The 24,644-nt window shown below is 35.5% G+C and overlaps 1 protein-coding gene across 5 annotated transcripts in view; it reads left to right on the top strand.

Moving 5' to 3' along the window:
- RSPO2 (R-spondin 2) overlaps positions 1–22,196 on the top strand; it is a 148,619-nt gene extending 126,423 nt beyond the window's left edge. For all 5 annotated transcript variants that reach the window (XM_004457533.4, XM_004457534.4, XM_058275911.2 and 2 more), the window contains one exon: positions 20,247–22,196. In XM_004457533.4, the coding sequence (XP_004457590.1) occupies positions 20,247–20,362 (116 nt within the window). In that variant the 3' untranslated portion in view covers positions 20,363–22,196. The remainder of the gene's footprint in view (positions 1–20,246) is intronic.
- Positions 22,197–24,644: the final 2,448 nt, after the last annotated feature.

The following is a 24,644-nucleotide window of genomic DNA, read 5'->3' as shown; positions in this document are numbered from 1 at the left end:
TTAATGATATCAGGTGATTGAGAGAAGTGGTTCTTAAACCAAGGAGAGCATCAGAATCACCTGGAGGACTTGAAAATAGGTAGATGGAAGACAGATGGATACATAGATGATTTCTATGAATGCTATAGCTGAATGGGAGCCTGGTAATCTATATTTTTAAAAATTTCTATCTGGGTGGTCATGACGCAGCCTGATCTTGTAGCATCATAAAGCAATAGTGACAAATTCACCATACCCCTGGGATACCACTGTGAGTAGAAAAAAAGGGCAAAGGGGTACTTCCTCTAGTTTTTGGAAGATACTTTGTTTGCATTTTGATGTTATTCTTAATTCTTTCATTAGGAACTGTCCCTCACTTTATACATTACTCCATATTAATAGAAATGGGTATGTGCATGTGCATATTCCCACAGGCAATATTTTTCCTCTCTAGCAGACATCTTGCCTTAGAGAGCTTTATAAACAATTACTTTGCGTCTCTCTTCATAGTGGGAAACCTGTTTGGGTACAGGGAGAAGATTTAAAAAGAAGAAAAGCATCTATTGAAGAGATGAAATGTTTATCTGTTACAAGTTTCCTATAACCTGTGCTAGATCCTTTGAAAGAGTGTGTATGTGTTTTGAGTAGTGCCCTTTAGAGATTCTGAAAACATACATGTTTTCTACTTTAGCAAAAATTGGCCCCATTTATCTGCATAATCTCTTCAAGCTCGTAGTTATTGAAAAATTTCTGTCCTCTCTCTCTCTCAATTCTTAGCCGACAGCATTATGCACATTATTTGCTTATTTGGGTGCTCTTCTGTAAGTCTGTGTATATGAAGCTTGTGAGGGAGCCAAGCCACAGGATCTGGCTGGCTTTCAGCTGCTAAACAGGGGGCATGTAACTTGCCATAGGTCCCCAACTGAGAGAATTGTGGATTAATTTCTTTTGAGTAAACATCCATCCTGAAGTGAATTTACCTGCTCTACACATTTGTTTTCCTTCGGGTGTTTTTCTTTTGTTGTGTGATCCTCTCTTGGTTGGACATGGGTACTTCTGTCATGTTATTTAATAATCTTTCCAAACAATGAAAAATTACTCTTGCTAAACTGTTTAAGACAGGATGTAAAACAAATCCCATCCAAACTGGCAGTTATCTTCCACCAGAAGTAAGAAGAGCGACTTCTAATGCGAGCCAGATAACTCACTGTCCGTGGTGTGACAGCTGGTACAGTACTGCCTTGACGCTGCGCTTACAAAAGCATCAGGCTATGTGGCAAACTTTCCTTGTGGTTTGATTTATGTGAGTGGTTTAAGGCTAGTAAGATTTATTCTTGCTCGTTGGTTTTCAATGATACGTGTGTATAGTTACATATATGTGTGTGTGTATATATATTTAAATCATCATTATTATCACTGCCACCACCACCAACATTTATTGAGTGCTCAATGTTTACCATGATCTATGCTAAACACTTACTGCATTTTCTTCTTTACTCATAATACCAACTCCTTGTGGTTGGAACTACTGTTTCTCACGTTCAACAGATAAGAAACTGAGCCATGAGAACATACCAGTTATGAGAAGTTGAAGGGGCAGAGCTAAGGTTTAAACTGAGGCTCTCAGTTTCCAAAGAGCATGGGTTTTTTTTTGCTTTTTTTTTTGTTTGTTTTTACCTCTATGCTATATCGTTTTCCTGAACTAAGATGGTAGTTGGAAAGTATCCACTTGGAGAACTCACCCCTTGAAAATGCTCTATACATAAAAATTTGGAATGGCATTTCTCCCAGTTCCATTATTTGTTTATAATCTAAGTACCTTCAATAAGGAGAGTCAAAAGGTTAGGCTAGAAGTGCAATGTTGGAGAAATCTTTACATAATCTGGCAATACTAAATTTTTAGTCTCCTGTTTAAAATAAATATGACATTTCAAAAGAAGAATAGGCAGTTTGTGTTTATATAAAGCTAATTATTTATGCAAACTTTGTCAGCTAAGCAATGCATCTGTTAACTATATACTTTTAAAAGGGTAAGGAATGATCTAATAAGGTTTAAAGAACATAAAGATTATATGGAAGCTGGTGGCCAGCTCTGTTTCTCTGTGAAAAACTTCTTAAATAACCACAGAAGAAGGTTTGGAGTTCAAGTAATCAAGAGCTCCTTGGTACTTGAAGTTATTAAAAATACGTAATTATTCTCTTGGGTCTTTAAATACTTTTCCAGGGTGGATGGTGTAGTCATATTTTAAGAGAGAGAGATGGGATAGATAAGCCTTCAAGGTCCTGTGTAACACTGTGATTTTTTTTTTTTTTTGGTCTGTATTTAACACTTCTGATTAGTCAGGAGATTTTTAGAATTTGGCATTTGCCATTGGTTTAAACAAAACAGAATTGGACTTGCCAGCTGTTCTCAGTCCCATAAACTTTAGTTGTACTTTTTCTTTCCAATACAAAGTATTTGAACATACTTAGGGTCAATGGTCCTTGGTTCTCTGGTATAGAGTGGTATCTGGATGGATTTTGCCCTTGCCATCACACTTCCTGACTTCTCCTTTAAAATACATAGAAGGATGAAATAGATGACATTGTAAACTAAAATCGCCAATCAAGCTATTGTCAGAAGGAAGTTCCAGCAACTAAATTAAACAGAGGACTGAATTGAAAGTATAAGTGGATGGTTATGCTACTGGTGACTGTGCCTATCTGAAAGCTAGAAAATGGCAGATGTCTTTTTTTCCCCTTAATGCTCTTTGCATTGTAACAACAACAAAATAGTAATTATAACTAGTATTGATGATTTATGCCAGATATTTTAATAAGTATTTTAACTAATGTCATTAGTCAATGATTCTCTAAAGTAGATACTGTTTTTATTCTTGAATTCCAGATAAGGAAATAGAGGCACAGAAGTGATCAATGTTAGCTGTGTGATTTGGAGCAAGTTAAATAGTGGTGACAGACTTTGAATCTAGGCATTCTGGTTCTGGGGCTTACACCCCTGATCATGATGCTAAACTGCCTATGAAGCCAGATTCTTCTTTCTTACATCTTGCTCTCTAAAACCTATTGTTTCTACTTTTCCTACAAATTTTTATCAACTCCCAGAAAACAAATACATAGGAAGTAGGTGGCACATTGTGTTTATGTGGTTCCCATAAGGGCTATAAGTCAGAGAATGGTGGGAAGAAACATGGTGGTAGTGAATGCTTAAGATTGTAATTTAACTTACTTTCCTTTGGTGTGTCGGTTAGAAGATTCTGTTTAAGTTCAGCAAAGTTGGAGTAGAGGAAATTTACCTAAACATTAGAGTTAGATTGGGGTGTGCAGGTCAAGAGCTGTTTCACATGTGAAATGAAAATGGAATTTATTCAGCATCTGGTTGGGCAGAGAGGGAGAGTCCAAAGGTAATCCCCATGATTCATCTCCTGGAACTGAGTAGACTTTTACTTTTTGAAGAAGGAAAAAAATGAATTTATTGAATCACTATTATAGAGTAAGAGGGAAAATCATTCTGAACACTTAACAAAACTCAGATTTTTTATATTGCTGCATTATAAGACCAGAAGAAAAATTTAGGGAGAAAAGGTTTGATGCAGGAAAGACATATTACCCATTAAGTAGGTTAGAAAGCAATAATCAACAGGCTGAGATAATTGGACAGCAAGATCCAGTTAATAGGGAGGTCTGACAGGTGAGATAAAGAATCAAATGGAACCTAAACTTGCAGCAACTAAATTAAAATTTTCATTGGGAAGCATCAGATACAGAATTGATAATTTGTTCCTACATTAACAGTGCTTAAAAGACCATGTGTTCAGTATGATCTCAGAAATGTAAATACAAAAATGAATAGAGCACTAGTGTGTAAGGAAATTTAGTCTCAGGTTAACAGAGGCTCCGAGTGGTGGAATTTGGAAGGTTTTTATTTACTTCATTATTCTGCATTGGGATTTTCCCCCTAAAAGTTGCATATGTTGTTTTGAAATTCTGAAAAAAATATTTTTAAACAGTTGCATTTCATGTGTTATATTATTTCACTTACATAAAAGAAAGCATAGTTAAATGATGGAAAGGGAATTTAAATATTAATATTGGTTATTTTTGTTTTGAAATTATGAGGATTTTTATCATGACTTTTATATATTTTATAAATTTTATAAAATGAGAATGTATTATTTTTACAATGAGAAACAATACACTTGAAAATGTCAAATATTCATCATTTATGAAAAAGTTAGAAAATCTGTGATATGCACTAACTTTTTCAATATTGTTAAATAAATAAAATTTAAAACTAGTCCAAATGAGTGAGTCTTTAATTAGGTTAGTTCTTTCTTAACTGGATTTCATGGAACATTAGTCAAGGAAATACCAGCAGGTGATCCTAAATTTGGGGGAGAGACACTAGAACCTGCATGTATGTTATCACATTATATATGAGAAGACCTAAAACTCTTGACATTGAGGGGAACCCCAAATACAAGGAGTGTGCCCCGTAAGGAGAGCCTCCCAGTGCAAAAAAAGTGCAGCCTGCCCAGGAGTGGTGCCACACACACGGAGAGCTTACATAGCAAGATGACACAACAAAAAGAGACACAGATTCCTGGTGCTGCTGACAAGAATGTAAGCAGACACAGAAGAACACACAGTGAATGGACAAAGAGAACAGACAACTGGGGGGGAGGGGAGAGAAATAAATAAAAAATAAATCTTTATAAGTCTTTAAAACAACAACAACAAAATTCTTTAACATTTTGCAGACTTAGCGTCCTTAGTAACACAACAGAAAACAGCACTAATTATTTTTAACTTCTACAATAATAGAGGTAGTAGCCCTTAATGTAAGTGTTTTGTGTAATACATGTTTCCTTTGTTTAAAAACATTTTTCTAATGATACAAGTTGTGTATGGTCCATACCCACTGTTAGAAAAACTTAGTACAGAAATTTATAAAGGAAAAATAGCCACTACCGTTATCTCACCATTCAAGAATAAAGGACATATTTTTCTTCCACTCTTTTTCCTAAATGTGTGTATATATAATATATATAATTTAATGGTTGAAATAGATTTCTATAATCTTATTTTTAACTTATTTTAGATTCAATGTATTTTTCTAGTCATTAAAAACTCAATACAGACATAACTTTAATGGCTATATAATCCATTTTAGAGACATAATATATTCAAACAATTCCCCCACTGTGGAACCTCAAAGTTGAGTCCACATTTACTTATTATAGATAGCTGTCTATATAGAGAACTGTCTTAAAATTCTTATCTACAGTTTGAGTATTTTTGCAGATTAGAACCTTTTGATTGCAATAAATGACTCAACGTGTATATACTTTTGAAGAAATTTGATTCCGCTGTCTCTGATGCATTTCAAAAAGGTTGTACAACTTTATACTTGAACGAGACATGTATGTGATACTTCATTTTTTTTTAAAAATCTGCTTCATGTTTTAACTTACTAAATTTAATTCTGAGTCTGCAAGTATACAGGTGTGAGCCAGTTGTAGTTGATAATGTATACAAAATTCTGGCACTTGAGGGAGGAATTCTACTTGTATAGCATTATGCATTCATGTAATACTTAATAGGGACTGATCTAATTTCTACCTCTAAAATAAAGCCTTTGTGGCACCAAGGAATATTCCTTATCTCAATGGAAAAGTTACAGTATTTAAATCAATATACTCAGATTTTGAAATGCAGGAATAAACTTGGTGCACTACTTTACTTTTTATCTTAACTTTAATGCTTTGAGCAAAATGCCATACAATCCAGATGCCAATTTTTTAAGCATCTCCGTGGAGACTTTCCCTAGAGGATCGTAGTTTTAGTACCTCCTTATGATTGAGTATCTTTGGGGTTTCTATAATGGAAGCCCTTTGGATGGGCTCTAAGACAAAGCAATCTGTGTGTGTGTGTGTGTGTGTGTGTGCATATCTAGTTCCTTAACTTTTTTTTGGTCTTTTTTTAAAATTCAAGTTGTGGGTTTATAGAACAATTGTGCATAAAATACAGGATTCCCATATACCACCCTATTGTTAGGACCTTGCATTGGTGTGGTACATTTGTTATAATTGATGAAAGCACGTTTTTATAATTGTAATATTAGTTATAGCCCATGGTTTAATTTAGGATTCACTGTTTGTGTTGTGCCATTCCATGGATTTTTAATAAAATGTTTACTGTAGTACCATATATATAACCTAACCTTTCTCCTTTTAACCACTTTCAGATATATAAATAAATATATGATTTCAGTTCTGTTAATTATGTTCATAATGTTGTGCTATCATCACCACCATCCATTAACCGAAACATTTCCATCATTCCAAATAGGCACTCTATACAGTTTAAGCCCTAACTCCTTTTTCCCTACCCCTACTCTGTCCCCGGGTAATCTATATTCTAGATTCTGACTCTATAAATTTACTTATAATTATTTCCTGTCAATGAGGTCATATAATATTTGTCCTTTTGTGTCTTTATACTAATTTATAGATATAAGAAGTATTGTTATATAAGGCTTCAAAAATCATATCCTGGGGAGCAGATGTAGCTCAAATGGTTGAGTGCCTGCTTCCCATGTATGAGTCCAGGGTTCAATCCCTGGTACCTTCTAAAACAAACAAACCACCAGAAAACCACCATATCCTTCCTTTGGGTGATCTCAACTAATGATTTCTAAATGAAAAGCTATCTAGAAAAGGGTCCCCTAGGCCAATTTGTATTTGAGTGGTAGCCATAATAATTACTCATTTCGAAATTGTACAAATGGTTGAAGTTTTATCCTTGGGATAGAGAACCAACACTTCACATTTGGCAGGCGTCTCCATTTCCCTCTCTCTCCATCCCTCCCTCCAGCCCTTCCTCCATGTCTTTCTCCCATCCTCTCTCCCTACACAATTTGCCTCATCCAGATTTTCGGCTGTTTGAATATTTTGTTTATAAATACAGAAACTAGAAGAGAGGTTTAAGTCATGCTTTGACCTTAGTTAATAGGAATTATTTCCTTTTATTTTATGGCATAAAAATCTGGACCCTTAAAGAAGCTTCATTGTTAAGTGCTAAATGTTCTTTTCAGTGCCAGGAAAATAGCTTTGATTAATTATGACTCCAGACCATAAGCTTTTACTATAGGAATTTGTACTTCTCTTGAGTTTATAATTTTTAGTTCCCCAGAATGTTTAGTTTTATTTTTAAAGAAACTTGCAGTTCGTCGGGCATAATCCTGAGATAATCATTTTACTGTAGGATGAACATACACAAACATTTACATGGAAGTAAATCAATGTGCTCTCATCAATGTGCTCAGATATATTCTACGGAGGGTTGTATTTGCGATATACATGCACATATGCACACATATGCACACATCAGAAACTGTGTACAGTCTTTGCAATCTTTAAAGTGGCTTATTTCATTGCTACTAAATCTTTCAGTGACCCAATAATTTAAGATTAAATAAAGGGTCATTAAATACAGCTGTGCTTGTCTTTCAAAGAAACACTTCTTTTACACTGAATCACTTTAGTCTTTAATAGGATGGTTAGATGATAAGCCTGGGACATTATTTTGGTGGAATATTTAATTTTTCTATAGAAAAACTTATAGAGCACATTAATTAAAGACAATGAAAAATATCTATCGTTTCATAAAAAGTATTGAAATGTAAGTATCAGTCTTATTTAACTTTTATCACTCATACATTTTGTCTGTTATTTTTACAAATCAAACTGAGTGGAAGTGATTTCCAGAAGTCTTTTAATTCATTCCTTGTCTTCCAACTGAATTCTTTTTTAGCTATTGTCAGAAAAATGGTTGCCTTTTTAAAATAGAAAAAAAAAAAAGGAAAGCTTTTTCATATCTAACTCTGTTTCTAACTACCCTAATGGATAATGGAGTTATTATGGCTGTGCTACAATTTTGTACCTATCTCATCTAGTTTTGTTTGAGTACTTACAGAAAGGTAGAGAACACTTCTATTTTTTCTTTTTTAAACATGTCCTGAGAGCATTGGTATCTTTTCTTGTTTCTTGGCAAAACCTTCTCTAGTCTTTCCTGTAAATCCCTATTTGTTTTAATAATGTTTTCATTTTGGTGCCCTCATTTGGATCCTCTGGCTTAAATTGTCAAAAACCAAATGGATGTTGTATTTGAGCACAGGACATGTGCAGTGCTCTGCCCACCTTCCTTCGGCTTCAGTGCCAGGGACTATTTTTGTTCTGTTAAGTGCACAGACCTGTAACTTTACTGCACTGATCCATTTAGCTCAAGTTTTGGCACAAGTCCTTGCGTCTGCCCTGCTGAGATAGTGAGGAGTGGGTCTTGTATAACATGGTAATAGTCCACTGATGCTCTTTATATTGTTTTTCCTGTTGACCTCCGGGTAGTTTCACTCACTGAAATTTTGAGAATAGTTTGGAAAGCTAATATTCTTGGGTATCCGGTTCGGTGTCATTTATTTCAAATCATTTCTGTAACGTCCTAAATTTTCTCATGTTTTTTGTAGAGTTTTCAGGTTTCTCTTGCTTCCTCTTTAACATCTAAAAACAACTGGTGAGAATATAATGATATAAGTGTGCCAATAAGCCATGCTTGGTGAACATATTACAGATATTTATTGCATATATGCATGTGTAGTAGCTTCCTTTGACTTTATATTATATGTTTAATAGTCTACATACTATTTTCTGAAGAGTAAAATACCACTTTTAGTTGAGGGAAAATAAATCCATTTTATTTAAACATTAGGCTATCTTTAAAAATAATTAGCCATGTTCTGCTGTTTTAATACCTTACAATTACAGACAAAGATGTTAGGATTCAGGATAATCCAGCAAGATGGTAGAATTTTTTGAAACCTTAAAAATGTGATGTTTCTCATAAGCACAGAGGGGTACTGGACATGTTATTTAGAGTTCTTTGTCAAATGTGGTTTTCCCCTAGTCGAAATCCATTGCTGCTATTTGGGTAGTTGACAAAGGTTTTACAGTGACCAAACATTGGTCTGCCCTTTACTTATAGATGGAGACTATTTACTTGGGCTAATGTTTGCTTGCTTTCCTTTTGTCCAGTAAAAATAACAAAAAACATATGCCTTGTTTACCCCAGTTTTGTATCAAACCACTGATGGCCTGAGGCTCCACTTTATACACGTAATGGTCCAGACATTAATGGAATGATTTGTTCACTGGGTTTGTCAGAGTCTATGATTGAAGAGAAGTGAGTAACCTTGACCTCCTCCTACAACCCTCCTCTTCTGATTACATCCTTTACTCTTAGGAGATTGCATTTATTACCTTGATAGCCATTATTACATAAAGAAAAGAGGGTAGGATTTGGGACCAGGCTGCTTGAGTTCAAATCCCGACTCTACTACTTACTGGCAGTGTCATCTTTGTCAGGTTACTTAACCTCTCTGATCCTTAGTTTCCTCCTCTGCAAAGTAGGGTAAAGATAGTATCTGTTTCATAGGAATATTTTCAGTATGAGAAGAAACATATATAAAGCACTTAGACAGTGCCTGCTACACAGCTAACACCTGTGTAATGAGGATTTAATCATTTGGATGAGACTCGTAGATAGGACCTTCCTCAAAGAAGAAAAAGAGGCTTTATTCTTTCCCTCTTTCTGCAATACAATTAATAACATCTTAAGTCCTCTGGTATTTTTACTAACCTTGACTGAGGGGTACTTTCCTTGACTTTCCAAGTTTTGTACTACCATCTCTGTATCTTAGGAAGAAGCTCCAAATTTGAAAATAGTTTTAATTTTTTTCAACTGTAATTTTTTTTCCCCCGTATACTTCTTTAAAATGTATGCAAAGCAATTAGATTACCTTTTGAAACAGTATCTGTTCATTGCAAAGATTAGAGCAAAGCCAGTTTCTGGAATATACCCACAGAAGGAACAGGAATCTTCTGTCACATGAGTGATCTTTAGCATCTCAGCTTGAACCCTTTCCCAGGTGTGCACCTGCTCCTGTCCCGGGGCACACTGATCTCTGCTGCATCCTTTTTGGAGTGTCTCTCACAAACAGAACCTCAGGAACAGAGTCCAGGCAGAATGAGATTTGCTTCCTTTCATAACTTAGAAAGTGGATTCTCGGCAAAATTGCGAAGAAGGTTATAGGTTGTTTTCAGGCACTGTCACCTGGCACTTCCTTCCTTATCCTTTTCCAGATTCTGAAATTCTGCCTACACCCTTCTCAGCAGAGCTTTATGCTCTAGACTTGCATACTTGTACACAATCTTTTTTTTTAATAAACTTTTTTATGCAATCTTAACTTTGCACTGAAACCCCTCTGAAGCTAATAAAAAAATCCTGGATTTTCCTTCCAAGTCTTGTTTAGGAACCTGTATATGACTCAGGAACCTATATTTAACACACACAAAAAAAAGCTCCCTGGAGGTTTCTACTACCTTTGGCCTGTGAACTGGCTTTAGGGAAGCACAGCTCTATACCTTTTTAGATAGCCAGCAGAGAAATAACCTGTGGTTTCTCCCCTTGGCTTTACCACAGGTACACTGTTGATACTGAGTTGGAACTGCTAAATGTGTTGCTTGACCCCAGGAAACTGAGGCTTTGAATGTCTTAACCTCTCAGGAATAATTAATATGAGAAATATCAGTTGTAAGCCAGGCTCACTGGGGAGCTAATATGGCCCAAGGGAACCCTGGTAGTGTGTGAGATTGGGTGGGGAAGTTGATGCCTTTCTCCAGACTAATATTTGCTTATTAATGTGTTTGTTCAGCAGCTATTTAAATGATTATGAGATCAAAGTCTCTTTGCTGGGCACAGGGGATCTAAAGAGTATAGTGGAAAGAGTACAGGTTTTAGAATATGCCAGATGTTGATCTGAATCACTGCCGAGCTCTGTGATGTTGAGCTATTTACTTCTCTAAACCTATTTCCTCATCGGCAAAATGGAAATAATGCTTACCTTGTGGGTTGCCATGAGGACTAGAAATAATACACAGGAGGTACCTCACATGGTGCTGTAATTTATTTAGCTTTTATATGCCAGGTAACATACTTGAACTTTATATACCTTTTCTTTTACCCCTCACAGCAATGCAGAGGTAGGGACCATTGCGATGATCACTTTACAAATGAGAAAATTGAGATTTAAAGGCAGAAGTAACTGCCCCAAGCTTCTAAGTGGCAAACAGAAATAGGAGCTGCCTGATGCCAAAGCCTAAGGCTTAATAACCATGTATTCTAGATGTCTGTCCCCAATCTCTCCAGCCTAGACCTGGGAGTGACCTATCCTTGAGCTGACCAGGCATCCGTGACTCAGTGATTCAGCTCGTGAGGGTGGGCAAGGCGTATTAAATTCCTTTCTTGGGAACATGCAGTTGAAGCAAAAGACTAAGACTCTTACATGAGGGATTTGAGCCGAAAGGTGATAGGGTTTACTCAAGGCCAGGGTAGCCCACAAAGACCACGTCTAAGCTGAGGATGAGGGCAGATGCCACATGGGAGCCTAGAGGAGTAGGAGAATTTGTTTTACAATGACTGACAATGACCACATAGCTTTTGTTCCGGACCACATTCAGTGTTTAGACATAGCCCGTATATCTTTGGTCCAATAGTTCCCTTATTATTTGAGGCAAATTTGAGTGAATCATCTACAACAGGTTCCTAGAAGAACTCTAAAAAAGGAGAACTCTGTGTCACATGTTGGCATTGAATTGCAGCTATTTTTAATTACTCATAAGCTTGTAGCCGTGATATACATGCAAACATAAGGTTGCAGGAGAGGGTGGTACATTTTAAATGATGGGGGTTCAGTGAGCTACAGGGCACAGAGGAAAGGGATATATTTATGATCCTTCATGGAGGACACATCCTCTTATAATGTCCTTTGTTGAATGTCCTCCTGTAAAGCTTGCCACTTAAGTGAGTTGTAGGCTTGAGTTGATAACCTGTGCTCTTGCATAGCTACTTTGTAGAAGCCATTGTTAGCTTACTTCTTACTTGCCTGTGTGCTTCAAGTTCCAGAGAAATTGTGTTGAATCCAAACTAAATAAATATTTGCCATATGATAGTCCTAAATGCCATTTCTTAGACATTTTTTTTTCATTTAGTTAATGGTTATTGATTTATGACCAAGAAGAAGGTATCAAAGCCTTTTGTTCTAATGGAATTATCTTAAAAGGTACCTTCCATTATAGAATGAAGTCAGTTACAGAGGAATTTGAAATTCTTTTCTGGTTATCTCATACCTCCTAATCAAATGAAAATAGTTGTATCATTTTCTCTATAAATCCTGATGTTTTTCTGACTTAATTTAGGAGTGCCAAATGAGCCTGATGGTTTTCTGTGAAGTTTATTTCTTTTGAATAAATTTAGGGTGAGTAGCTGTACAATGTTCTGGCAGCATAAGTTGAGTACTTGAAATTCTTTCACAATATTCAATTAAATGAAAATGTGTATAAAGCATCTGCAGTACATAGTATTCAGTAGGAATGTCAGCCACTTACCCTAACTAGGAAATTTTATAGATTGCTACTTGCCACCAGGTAAGAGGAAGAATAAACTACAAATCAATGTGGTATACATTTACAGAAGGTCTAAGTTTCAGATAAGTTATTTATGCAAGACAACAGTTCATAAAGGATTTCTGCAGTTATGATGAGGTTAGTGACTATTCTCATACAACTTGGTCAGAATAATACTGGCTGTCTTCTCTGCGTTACTTATCAAGTAACTCTATAACTATCTTTACTCAATAATAGTTAAAGCAGTGAAAGTATCTAAGAAGAGAGAAATTGAAACCTGTGTTCTAAGCCCAGCTCTGCTACTAATTAGCTGTAGGAACTTAGGCAGGTCATTGTAGTTTTTTTTGTGCCTCAGTTGTCTGATTCCAAAGTCATTTTGTAGACTTGAACCAGAGCAGGGGGTAGAAACTGTCTACTATATACTCTGCCTTTCCACCCTCTCCTACATGCCCAATGGACTGAGGTGCTGGGAGGCCAACTGTTGTCAGAATCCCATGTCAGGAATCACCACCCAGTATACTTAATTTAAAATCTATGTGCATGCCATGGACCAGAAGATACTGAGGGTCACTTTAAGTTTTGTAACTTCTATACATAAAAGACCCAAGAAAAGGATTTTGCAGGTAGTTTGTTAATTGGTGCATTTAAAAAAAAATGACAGTCTAGGTTTTTGCGTAATGCTTTTTCCCCTAAATCACTGTTTGAGTAGCAGTTTCGTCTTTTTAATTTTCTTCCTTCTATCATCAGCCCCTGCTGCCCTCAAATGTCTTTTTAACAGAAGTACAATTTAGTATATTTCTCCTTGTGCTGTACTCGGGTCTTGTTACTCTTTAGTCCACTACAGAGCTTATCTTTGGCTAGAAGAGGAAACAAAACAAAACAAAACAAAAAAACTGCTCTTGCAATTGTATTTAAGAGAGAGTATTTGAGGTTAGAACCCCAAAGCTTCCCTTTACAGTTTTTAAACCAGATCTTACATTAAAAATGAATTATTGCCCCCTTGTGGTAGAATTTTGTATTTACTTTCTAATGCAAACGAAATTGTGGAATTATGTAGTATCACTACTTTGAAACTCTGTCCTTTACAATGAACCTAAAATATTTATGAAAAGAATTTTCAGTTTTTGAAATACTTCTCCTTGTTTATTCTAACCTATATTCAACTCTATAGAATCCTGATTTTGAACCAATTTTTTTTTCATATATCAGCTAAGGGCTTAAGTTAAACAAATCAGCTGGAGTGCCCAGTGTTATATGAAAGAAGTGCAAATCTCACATTATTTTGCTATTGTCCTTACTGCTTTAAACGAGTTGGTAGAGGTGTAGGAAGATTTGTTGCTCCTTTAAAAGTTATGGTATTCACTTGAAGAACAATGATTTTTGTCAAAGCTATAAAATGAAGACATTTTGAAATACCATGTGCAGGAAATTTTATGGTGATTTAATTAGCTCATAAAAGTTTAGATCATCTTCATGAATAGCCTTTCTTCTATTTTTATCATTTTGAATGTAAAACAAGATTTAAAAACCAAACTGGACTTGTGTCAAAAAAAAATAGGTAACAGACCTTATACTTAATAAAATGTCTTACATAACAAGTGTTTAAAACTCGTAGAGAAAAAAAGGCGTTTTGTGTCATTTTTACAATAAAATATGGCCAACTTTTATAGGTAGAAAAACATTTTCATATGGTGACTTTGAATTCAGTCAAATTCAATATAGATCTTTTCAGGTACTACATATTCTGAATTTTGATATTGCGAGTGATCATGTTCGGACGTTTATGGACTTCATTTTGTCTAGGCTTTTTTTTTTTTCTTCTTTATCTCATATCCTTGCAAGAAGAGCAGCTACTTGAAAGTTATTTCTAGATTGTGTGTAGATTTTTTAAAGCCCATGCACTTTCATAAAGGTAAAATGATTAAATGACCACTTGGAAGTTTTTAAAAAGTTATAACTTAAAATTAAAGATGACAAGTAAGCTCTCTTTAGGAGGCTTGTTGTTATCTTTCAACACTTTAACCATTTGTTGTTTTGTCTCTGTATTGTTATTTTTTCTCAAAGAAAATTTGATCAGAGTATCAGCCAACCACTGAGAAAAGAGATGCTGCCAATTCTTTCAAAAGACAGCTATCTGTCTGTGAAATGTCTTTAGTGAAAAGAAGGGGTATATTTCTCTAAAATTCAGATAGGTGTCATTAAAAATGCCACCTATGAAACTTTGTACTGTTAACAAGGAACCAAAATTTACTAGTTTGTCTTGCTCTTTCTAGCTTTAAACCTCTCCTCTGACTTCCCAGCTAATGTAAAAACAACAACAAACCCCAAAACTATCAATGTTTGTCATTCTCAGTGATTGTGGGCAGATTTTTATCTTAGGTTGTTTGGAACATGCCATTCTATGTAGATCCCTGATAGGCATGTTCATCATATTTGCCCAGTCATATTCCATTCTAGATTTTAAGAAACAACAACTTCATGAAATAACATCCAGACTAAATGTCTGCTGTGTTTAGGGGTAGTAATTCTTAAACTCTTATATCTTAGATCCAATTCCCATTGATCATGCCACTGAAGAATTGCTTACCACCACAATAGGAATGCTTTGGTATTACGGGCTTTTTTGTTATACACATTTATGATGAGTTTTAAGGATATGCAGATGTACAATTTTTGGGAATAAATTTAATTGCCATGGCCTTAAAATATGAAGGACTTCAATTTGTACATGAAAGTATATTTTACTGCTTCAGTAATCATAAAACAAAAGGGTCATGAAAGGTTATAGTAGGACATTTAGGCAATTTACAATCTTTTCAGTATTATAGTAAAACTTTCTATGTTTAAATCTTTGTCCAAGTTTAGATTATTTTCCTGGGATAGACTCCTAGATCTGAATCAGAATTTATGAATATTTGTAGTGCTTTTGCACATATTGCCAAATGGCTTTTCAGAGAGGTTGTATCAATTTTACATTTTCACAATGCATCCTGATGCCTGTCTCACCACATTCTCACCAGCTTTACATGTTTTCACTTTTAAGAATCTTTGCAGTGTCATCTCATTTTATTTGGCAGTTTTAATTGTAAGTGAGATTTGATTGTTGAAATATATTTATGAGCTGTTTTTATTTCCTTCATGAATTATATTTAGGTCTTTTGTCTATTTTCATATGAGCTCTTAAAATATTTTAGCAACCAGCTGGCACATGTCCAGAGAATCATTAATCACGGTTAAATAAATAAATCTCTGTTGCTACTCATTCTTGAGCAAACTCAGATTGCCCATTTGAGAAAAAGAAATAGTCCAATTGTGACTTACCATCTACAGCTCGGTCCTTGTGATGTTAGATGTGGAAGCATCCATTTATACTCTGTTCCAGATTCATCAGGTTTTTGGTGACACCAGCTTCTTTTCTCTCAGTTTTAGCTGCTTTGGAGGATACCTGAATCTCTTTGAGGTGATTCTCAAGTCTTGATGGTGAATTTCTTAAATGTAATGAAGCCTGATTTCAAGTTAGAACATCATAAACATATTCTCAAAATTTGTTAAAAATTGGTCCTGGTTTCAGGTGATTACCCTTGCCATAGTTGTGGCTATGACAAAGGTAATTACCATTAATTAGGATTGTTATAATTGTGGTTTACTCTTTCTAGTTTGTTAGTTTACACACGCGGACATACACATACACATATAAGCTTAGAAACTTCTTTTTATAATCACAGTTACTGAATATATTCTTTCATTTATTTTACCTTAGAAAGTCGTTCTCTCAAAACAAACACTAAGTAGTCATTATGCAAACCCTAGACAGTGTCTATTCCTTACTGATGGAACCACTGTTCTTATGACTAAGACTTAACTAAACCTAGTGAGAGCAAAGGCATTTGAAGATCTTCCTTGAATTGGGGAGAATAGGAAAGAGTGAAATCAGTATCTGACTGGTAGTGGAGTCAGTATTTGCACAGCTTCATGTAATTTGTGAGTCTTCCCGATATCTTGGTTCAAAAATAATCTACCCTGTTTCTGATTCTAATAGCAGTTAACCACAGCTGGACCTTAGGAGTATTTCCATAAGGGATGGTTCACCTTTTTCTGTAAAAGAGTTGGTTATCCTGTTGGACCATTTCCACATGTGTGCAAGTCAGTGTAATTATGTGGCTTTGATAGTATCTTTCTAACTTTTCATTTTGATGATAATCTTGTTTTACTAGGGATATTTTACACATCTCCCTTTCATCCTGGGAACATAATATTTTTACATTGTATCTCATAACTTTCTTGGGAGAGATGACTGTAGCATCTCCATTCTATAAATGTAGAAACTGAATCACAAGATTAATGTCTTACCAGACATCTCAGTTACAAGACAGTGCCTAGCTCTTAGGTTTTGTTCATCTCAGATGAGGAGTTTCTTCATTGAAGTACATGACCTTCATTAGCAACAGTTTGTAACATGGGGTCCAAGTGCCCTTCTTGTGTTCATATAACAGGCTGTAAAGAGCTGCTCTGTAGACCAGATTCCTCCTGATTATCAGGAAATTCATTCAGTGGTGATTTGTCAAGGTGCATTCTTAAAGCACTCAGGATAAAGAGGGGCAGAATTTATCATTGGAGTTGAACATGGCTGGAGGCTGACAATCTCCATGTAAAACTCAAGACCCTTTCTGTTGATCTTGGACAGTATATTTTCCAAGTCTTCTCTAGTTTAGCTACAAAGTAAGAAAGTTAAAGCCATGAGTTGAATTGAACTTTGGGTAACTGGCATCATACTTGTCCCTAAATGTTTCTGTATATCCACAGATGTAAGGAAGTGAAAACATAAACTAACATGTTTTTATGTCCAGTATAACTTTCAAATACACAGTAGATATAGGGATATATTTTTCATTAGTCTTAATCTTACTAATTTTCTTCTTAAGTTTGAAAACCTTTGTGAAGTTGAGAAAAAAATGTGTACAAGTCCTTGTCTATTCATTGTGTTATGCTGTTTTAATATTTTTTTTCATGTCTTTGACTTGGGCTTAATGTGGAACAACCTAGTATAGACCACAAAATATTTCATTCATTCAAGGGATATACATGGTCAAAGTGTAGCTAACCATCTTAATTCTTTGGTATTTGAAATATACATAATGAATGGAGCTGACCCAAAACACAACAAATCAACCAACCAGTAGCAAAGAGAATGTCATTGAAAAGAGATGCTTGGGGAGGGGGAGAATCTTTAAAGGGAATCTTTAAAGGGTATAAGTAGGGCGCCCAAAATATCTCTAATTGGAATCAATACCACATAACTTTATGCCAAAAGAATAATCATACAATTTGAAGCACTGCCAATATGTAAATACTGAGTAATTTGTCTGTTATTAATGTAAAATATTATATCAACTAGCAAACCCAAAGACCATATGATACTGACAATTAGATCAGAATAATATAGTAGGCAAATGATACTAATTTGACCCTGTCTTAAAATGAAAGTTTCCAGTCATTTAGCATAGATTTGCTGTTAGTGAAAAGTAAAACATATTTAACTTTCAGCTACATAATTTATATGAAGAATTGAACTTGTGAATGTAAAAAGCTTTCCTTAAATAACATGTATTTAGTATTTTTTATTTTAGCAGAACACATTTTAAAATCTTATAATGTTAGCATTATTTTTCCATTCACTTAATTTTGTTTTGCTTTTAAAAGAAACCCCAGGCTTTACATAAAGTAAATATAAACCTAAAGCATTTTCAAACTATAGTAGGCAATAATTTTTTAACTGAAGATTTTTGTTGTTTATTTAGAGAAAATATAGAACTGAGAAACTTTTTGTAAAACTTTAAAATTGAAACTTCTTTTAAAATATGCTGTTAAGTATTTCATCTCTTGCCCTTATTACAAGGTGTGTTTCATCATTAGACATAATTTTGCTAAATAGTTGTAACTTACAGCTGCTTTGATTAATGATGGCATGGCCTAAGGTTTCATTGGGTAGGATTAACTAGGTTTGAAGATGGCAAAATGCCATTATAACATTAATGCCAGGATTTAATGAGAACCAGAAGTTAACTTCAAGGGCCTTTATAATTTAATATGGGGGCATGATCATGTTCTCCTTAATGTAGTGTCTGATTAAAGGTAAGTTATTCTTTTTTATCTTTTTTTCTCTTGATAAAGATTTTTACTCAGCACACATTTATTAGATATCGACTATGTGCCAGCCCTGTCCTAATGGCTTGAGGAGTGAGATAGTTTTCCATCCTCCAACAAAATGGACCCTTTCTGATCAGTAAGAGCAGAAATAAGAACAGGCTCCCTTGTTTAGAAATTTTATGACCTCTGTTAATCCAGTATGATGCCGGATTCCTAAGGCATTTATCTCCCTAAGCTCTGATTTATTTTTCATTTCTTATATCAGCTACCTTCTTAACGGTCTGCATTGAAAAGCTGGCCAGTGATGTTTTTGTGATGAATGGGTCTGGGATCTTGAGTTTCTTAGGTATGGGAAGTATGGAGAACATGGATTAGAAGGTAATGCTCTATTTGTGGTACTGATTACTGTGGTGATGAAGAGCTACAATAATAGCTAAATTACAAGAAGAGGTAACTTAGATTTTATAAAACTACCTGACAAAGTCAGAAGAAGGGAAATTAGGAGAGGAAGAACAGCTGACAGTGGAATGCTTTCCAGTCTGTCCAGGAAGACCTTCTTGTATTTAAAGTGCATGGTAGTGACTTGCCTTCTGTAAAAGGTAGTGACTTTTAAAGCCCTTTTCAGTTCTAAAATTCCCTGATCTCTATGTGTTTAGGACCTAAAGAAAGCAATGGGTTTTTAAAATGCGTTAGGTTCTTTCTTCTTTTTTTTCCCCTTGAAATCATATATGTAAATACTTATAAAGAAACGGTGAGACCTTGTAAAGTTAGACTGTACACCATAACCACAAGAGGAAAAGGGAAAACTGCATTCAGAAACTCCTCATGGAAGAATTCATCACCTATTTAGCTTGTGGTTCTGGGCTTCCTATTGGCTAAAGCAAGGAGGAGAAACAGGATAAATTAGTGTGATTGGTAGTAAGACACATATAACCAGTTCACCATTGAAACAAGCAAGGATTTTCCTTGTTCTCAATTAATATAAGAACAAATTTTCAGGAGATTTAAATAAGATGCAGTAAACCACATAATGAATGCTGTCCTCATGAATTTTTATAGAAAATGAAGTATTCTACATATGTCATTTCATGCATTGGTCTTTGGAGAACATGAAGGGAATAATGTTATAGAAGCAAGATTTTTTTTTCTCCCCTGTGGCAGAGAGAGGGGAGTTTGAAACTTCTGGTATATTTGCCATAGATAGATGCTTATTTTCTTTTGACCCACTGACATATGGAGCAGTAGAAAGATGTAAAAATGTCTAGTAAAGGGTAGCATTGTTAAAAGTAGGAGGGGATAAATGGAATTTTTGTGGCAGGATGATATTTGCAAGACTGATCAGGCCACTGGGAGGTTTTAAAATATGCCAGTTCCCTGTAACAGGAAGATCAGTCTCTGTTTTAGACAGCATATCCAATTTAGTAAATTATTATTATTCCATCAAAATTAATGTGAACAATTTTCTCTTTGAGGCTGCTTTTTCCATAGGTGATGTTTTCCAGATGGGCTTTGTGTAAAACTTTGAATGCTTTGTGTTTTCTTTCACAGAAAAAGAGCCTTTTTCTGACATCTCCTTTCTTTCTCCCTTCATCCCCTTGGTAGGGAAGAGAACCCCAAAGGCAAAGGAGAAGAGAAACAAGAAGAAGAAGAAGAAGCTGATAGAAAGAGCCCAGGAGCAACATAGTGTCTTCCTAGCCACAGACAAAGCTAACCAGTAAAAAGACACATTGGTGGATTTTGGGGTGGGGGGGTTGTTTTTGCAAAAGTGCTCACAGCTCCTCTCCCCTCCTGCACACTGGTGTACAGCATTTGTACCGCTTTTGACTAGTTATCTGTTCCTGGTAATGTTGTGAAAGGAAGAGTCGCAAGCATGGTCTCTGTGTTATTTATAACTTTGATTTGAATCTGGAGATCTGAAAGCAGGAGCTCGTTGACCTGAATCAGTGCAGGCAGGCGGAGTGTACAACATGTGACTTGGCTCGGTGTCTGCTGAGAGAGCCTGTCCCTGGCACTGTGGAGATGCAGTAGGTATCAGGCTGCAGACCACCATTGGAAAATGGACTTGTGCATATTTATGTGAAAGAAGATGTTTGGCAAGCAAAGTGCTATTTCACTTGTGACCTTTATTTCTCACATTGTGCATTTTCAAGGGTAGATGTATGTGGATATCTGCTTAGTGTTAGCACATGTTGTTCTCAGCATGTTACCTTCAAGCCATTGTGCGATGAAACTGCTATTAGCTGATGATCTGCTACAGGAATTCCTGCTTAGTCCCACAGCAGCACTAATATGTACATATTTTGCTGGGGCTACATATCAATCTCTTATTTACTGTATATTTATGCTTTTTTATGTATAACAAGTCATACCTGGTTGATATTATATCACTTTGTTTCTAGTGGTCCCTAACCATTGTCCAGTAAATGACTGTTCTAGTTTTGCAAATTGACAAATGTTTTGTTGCCCCTTGAAACTTTTTTCTTTCTTCCTTTCCTTTCTCCTTTTTTTCCTCCCCCCTTTCTTTCTTTTCTTGGTGAGCTTATTTCTCATTGTAAGTGTAGGATAAGCAAGTTGTACATACAATCAGATGACCAGTGTCTAAGAGTTGGAATATCTGCTGCAGACCTTCCTCACACCACATCTTCCCCCACAGATAAAGCAGCATGCAGCATCTGGCTATCATTCAAAACTCCTTTTGAGGCAAAGATGTGACGACTTTATGTAATAAACTGAAACATGAGGAAATTACATGCGGTAACTTGGAGTACTCACCATGTAGTATGACAGGCTAACTAGAGAAATTTTCAAACTTTAATTTCTGACTTTAACATGTATTTTTTAAAAATTTAAAGCCAATACTGACTTGTAAGGATGGATTATTTATCAGTCTGTAAATCGGTTATTGTAAAAGTTAACATCATAGGCCAGGTACAAAATTTGAGGAGAAATCAGGTTGAATTTCCACAACTGCTGGTCAAATCCTAACAAGTCTCCATTGAGCCAGAATTTAATTCATATTCAAGGCTGGGAGAGAAACAATATAGAGACTGCCCAGGTAACCTGGAGAGCAGTTGTTTGAAAAACATCATAGACCACTTGGGGAAGTTGGTTCTTAGAGAGCTGTAAATTGGCTTCTTACTTCTAAAAGAATCATTATGTTCTTGACTGATCCACAAAAGAAAAGGGTTGCAGATTTTGAAGGTAAAGAAGCAAGGTAAAGCCTTTTTCTCACCTTGCATTGGCAAAACTACCTCTTCAGCATTTTTGTTTAACTGTTGAGTGAAATGCATCTTACCAATAAGTATAAATGTCATATACATTGTTATGAAAATGTTATTGCTATGAGATAATAAGCCATATATGAATGTTGTATACAACTTTAGGGCTTGCACTTAATCCTAAAGTGTTCACCTCCGTTCATGTCTATATACACTATATTCCTATTTACTAATGGGGGAGGGGTCTCCTTTATATAGTGCTTCATCGTTAATAAGTCAATATGTGTTCTGGTTCTGGGATGTTCTTTTTGTGCATTAAAATAATTCAAAATTATTTTTTGTGGAAATTTTCTTTAGATATAAATTTAGGGAAAATATAATATGTTAGACTTTACTTTCAAGCTGAAATATTGGGAAGTAGATTTGGATTAAGATTTTGGGGAATCTGTTAATATAAATGTTTCTTGTAAACTCTGCTCCTAAATAATAGGCCTCAAAAAAAAACAAAAACAAGGAAACAAATTACTAAAAACTACGTTGGTAACTACATCTAAGATACTTACTAGTTAAGTTGTAAATTATACTATAGTGTAATGGATAAGAGTGGGGATTTTAGATTCAGTCTGCCTGGGTTCAAATCCAGGCTCTCAAAGTGGCCTGGGATTAATTACTTAGTATTTTCAGGCCTCAGTTTCCTCGTCTGTGAAATGGTGATAACAATACGGAGTCATAGAGTTGGAGCTTAAGGATTACATGTGGTTAAATATGTAAATATTGTCATCAAAGTATGGTATATACTAAATACTACACAGGTTGTTAGCTGTTGTATATATTAATTACCTAATTACCTCTTGGATATTTAATTTAAAAAATACTCATTTTTCATCACAAACAGAACAGTATACGTTTGAAAGTATCAGTTCCCTTCAATCTGTTTACTTGATGCATGGGCACTATTTGATCAAACTTTCTTCTTATAGAAATTGATTTACATTTATTTAATTTCTGAATCTCCTTATAGCATGTGTGCATGTTTGTGTAATTAATTTATAGCTTCAGGGTATTTTGCAAAGTTTGGGTACAGTTTGGTGGTTTTCAACAAATAGCCATAGCATTCCTATATTTGGTACAATATATGAATAGAATATAGGAAACTAGATTTCTTTCCTATATTTTTAGGCAGCTTAGCCTCCATATAAGATGGGACTACTGGTTCGTCAATTAAGCAGTATAAAGATCAGCACTTGGGGAAAAAAACACAATTTTATGAAAAAAATTTTCAAGATGCTCGTGATAGTGTCAAGTTCATTTTAGAGCAGTTTGTGCACTGTGTGTGCTTACTTGATACTACCATGTTAGAAAAGACAGAAATAACCCTGTGAATAGGTCTATATCTTGACTAACCTCACCCTTCTTGGTATTTCGAACAGTGAATTTAATGTAAGAGATTGGTTACACAGGTCATGAGAGACAAGAAATCAAGCAGATAGCAAAGCAACCCAGAGGTTGGCAACAGTAGGAAGCCACTATCCCAGGATAAGAGGAATAACAGGAAGATGTTTCCAGAGCTCAGAAGTCAAGGCCACTCAGCTAGAGCTATTAATAGAAGTCTAACTGAGCTAGCATTACACCCACAGAAGGAGCTGGAACCAAGGACGGAAGACTCCACAGTGACTGTCATTGCCCAAACCTACCCAGAAGCCAGTGAACAAGGGAGGCTGGGTAATGTGTTCTGTGTGATGCAGCTCAGTACAAGGGGGAGGACACAGAAAGGACCCCACAATAAATAGGCAATTTGTCAGTGCAATCACCAATGCCTTCCCTCAAAACTATTCTTCTTCCTGCCTTCCCCATTTCATAGCTAATATCTTTACCTACTTTATAGGTTAAACTAAGACCCCTGTACTCATTTGGCCCATTGTTCCCTACATCTAATCAGTTACTAAATTCTAGTGTGTTTGTCTCAGAAATACCTCTTTAGTTTGTCCTCACCTCTTCATTCTCTCTGTCCTAAGCCTGGTCCTCTTTGTCTTTTAACTGGACTGTACCAGTATTCCTAAATATCACCCTTGCTCCCAGCTTCATTCACTCCAATTATTCCTTTACACTTCTAACACTTATTTGTTCTGTCATTCTCTTGTTTAAAAACCTCCCTGTTAATTGTAGAAAAAAAAATCTTTATGCAATTGACATGGAATTCAGTGCCCTTTTAACTCCTTTACACTCATATGTTTTTCAGAGATCAACTGGACAGATATGATTGTTGTAAAATCAGTCATCAAGGGTTCTTCTGTGGTAAACTTGGACATACTTCCCCATATTGGTTGCATTATGAAGGCAGAAATGTAAGGACAAGTGTGTCTTTAAAAGTGCATGGTGAACGTGTTAAATCTGTTAGAGAAGTTGAACAGTTTGAACTAATAAGATTCCCATATTAATCCATATTGAATCATTACAGCAAACTGCCATGAACTCTCTCCTCAAGCTCCAGCAGCCATTGTTAATCACTCACAAACTCTGGATCGCTGAGCCAAGCGTATCCTTCTCAATAAGGTGTTTTGAGGAAACACTACCAAGAGATTGGAGTTGACAGAGGAGTTACAATCTTTTGCTTTCCAGTTTCAAGTTATTGTCCTGGAGGAACCACAGCTGTCTTCTCTCAGAAATACCCCTTTGGAGCATTCCATGCAATATTTTTCAAACCTTTCCATTAAAGTACCCCAAAAGTGAGAGAAAGCAAACTTAAAACTCAGGGATTAAAACCTGAAGCAACTTCATTTCA

Source organism: Dasypus novemcinctus, chromosome 14 (assembly GCF_030445035.2).
Source record: "Dasypus novemcinctus isolate mDasNov1 chromosome 14, mDasNov1.1.hap2, whole genome shotgun sequence".
NCBI classification, from domain to species: domain Eukaryota; kingdom Metazoa; phylum Chordata; class Mammalia; order Cingulata; family Dasypodidae; genus Dasypus; species Dasypus novemcinctus.
This window is presented reverse-complemented; position numbering and strand designations above follow the sequence as displayed.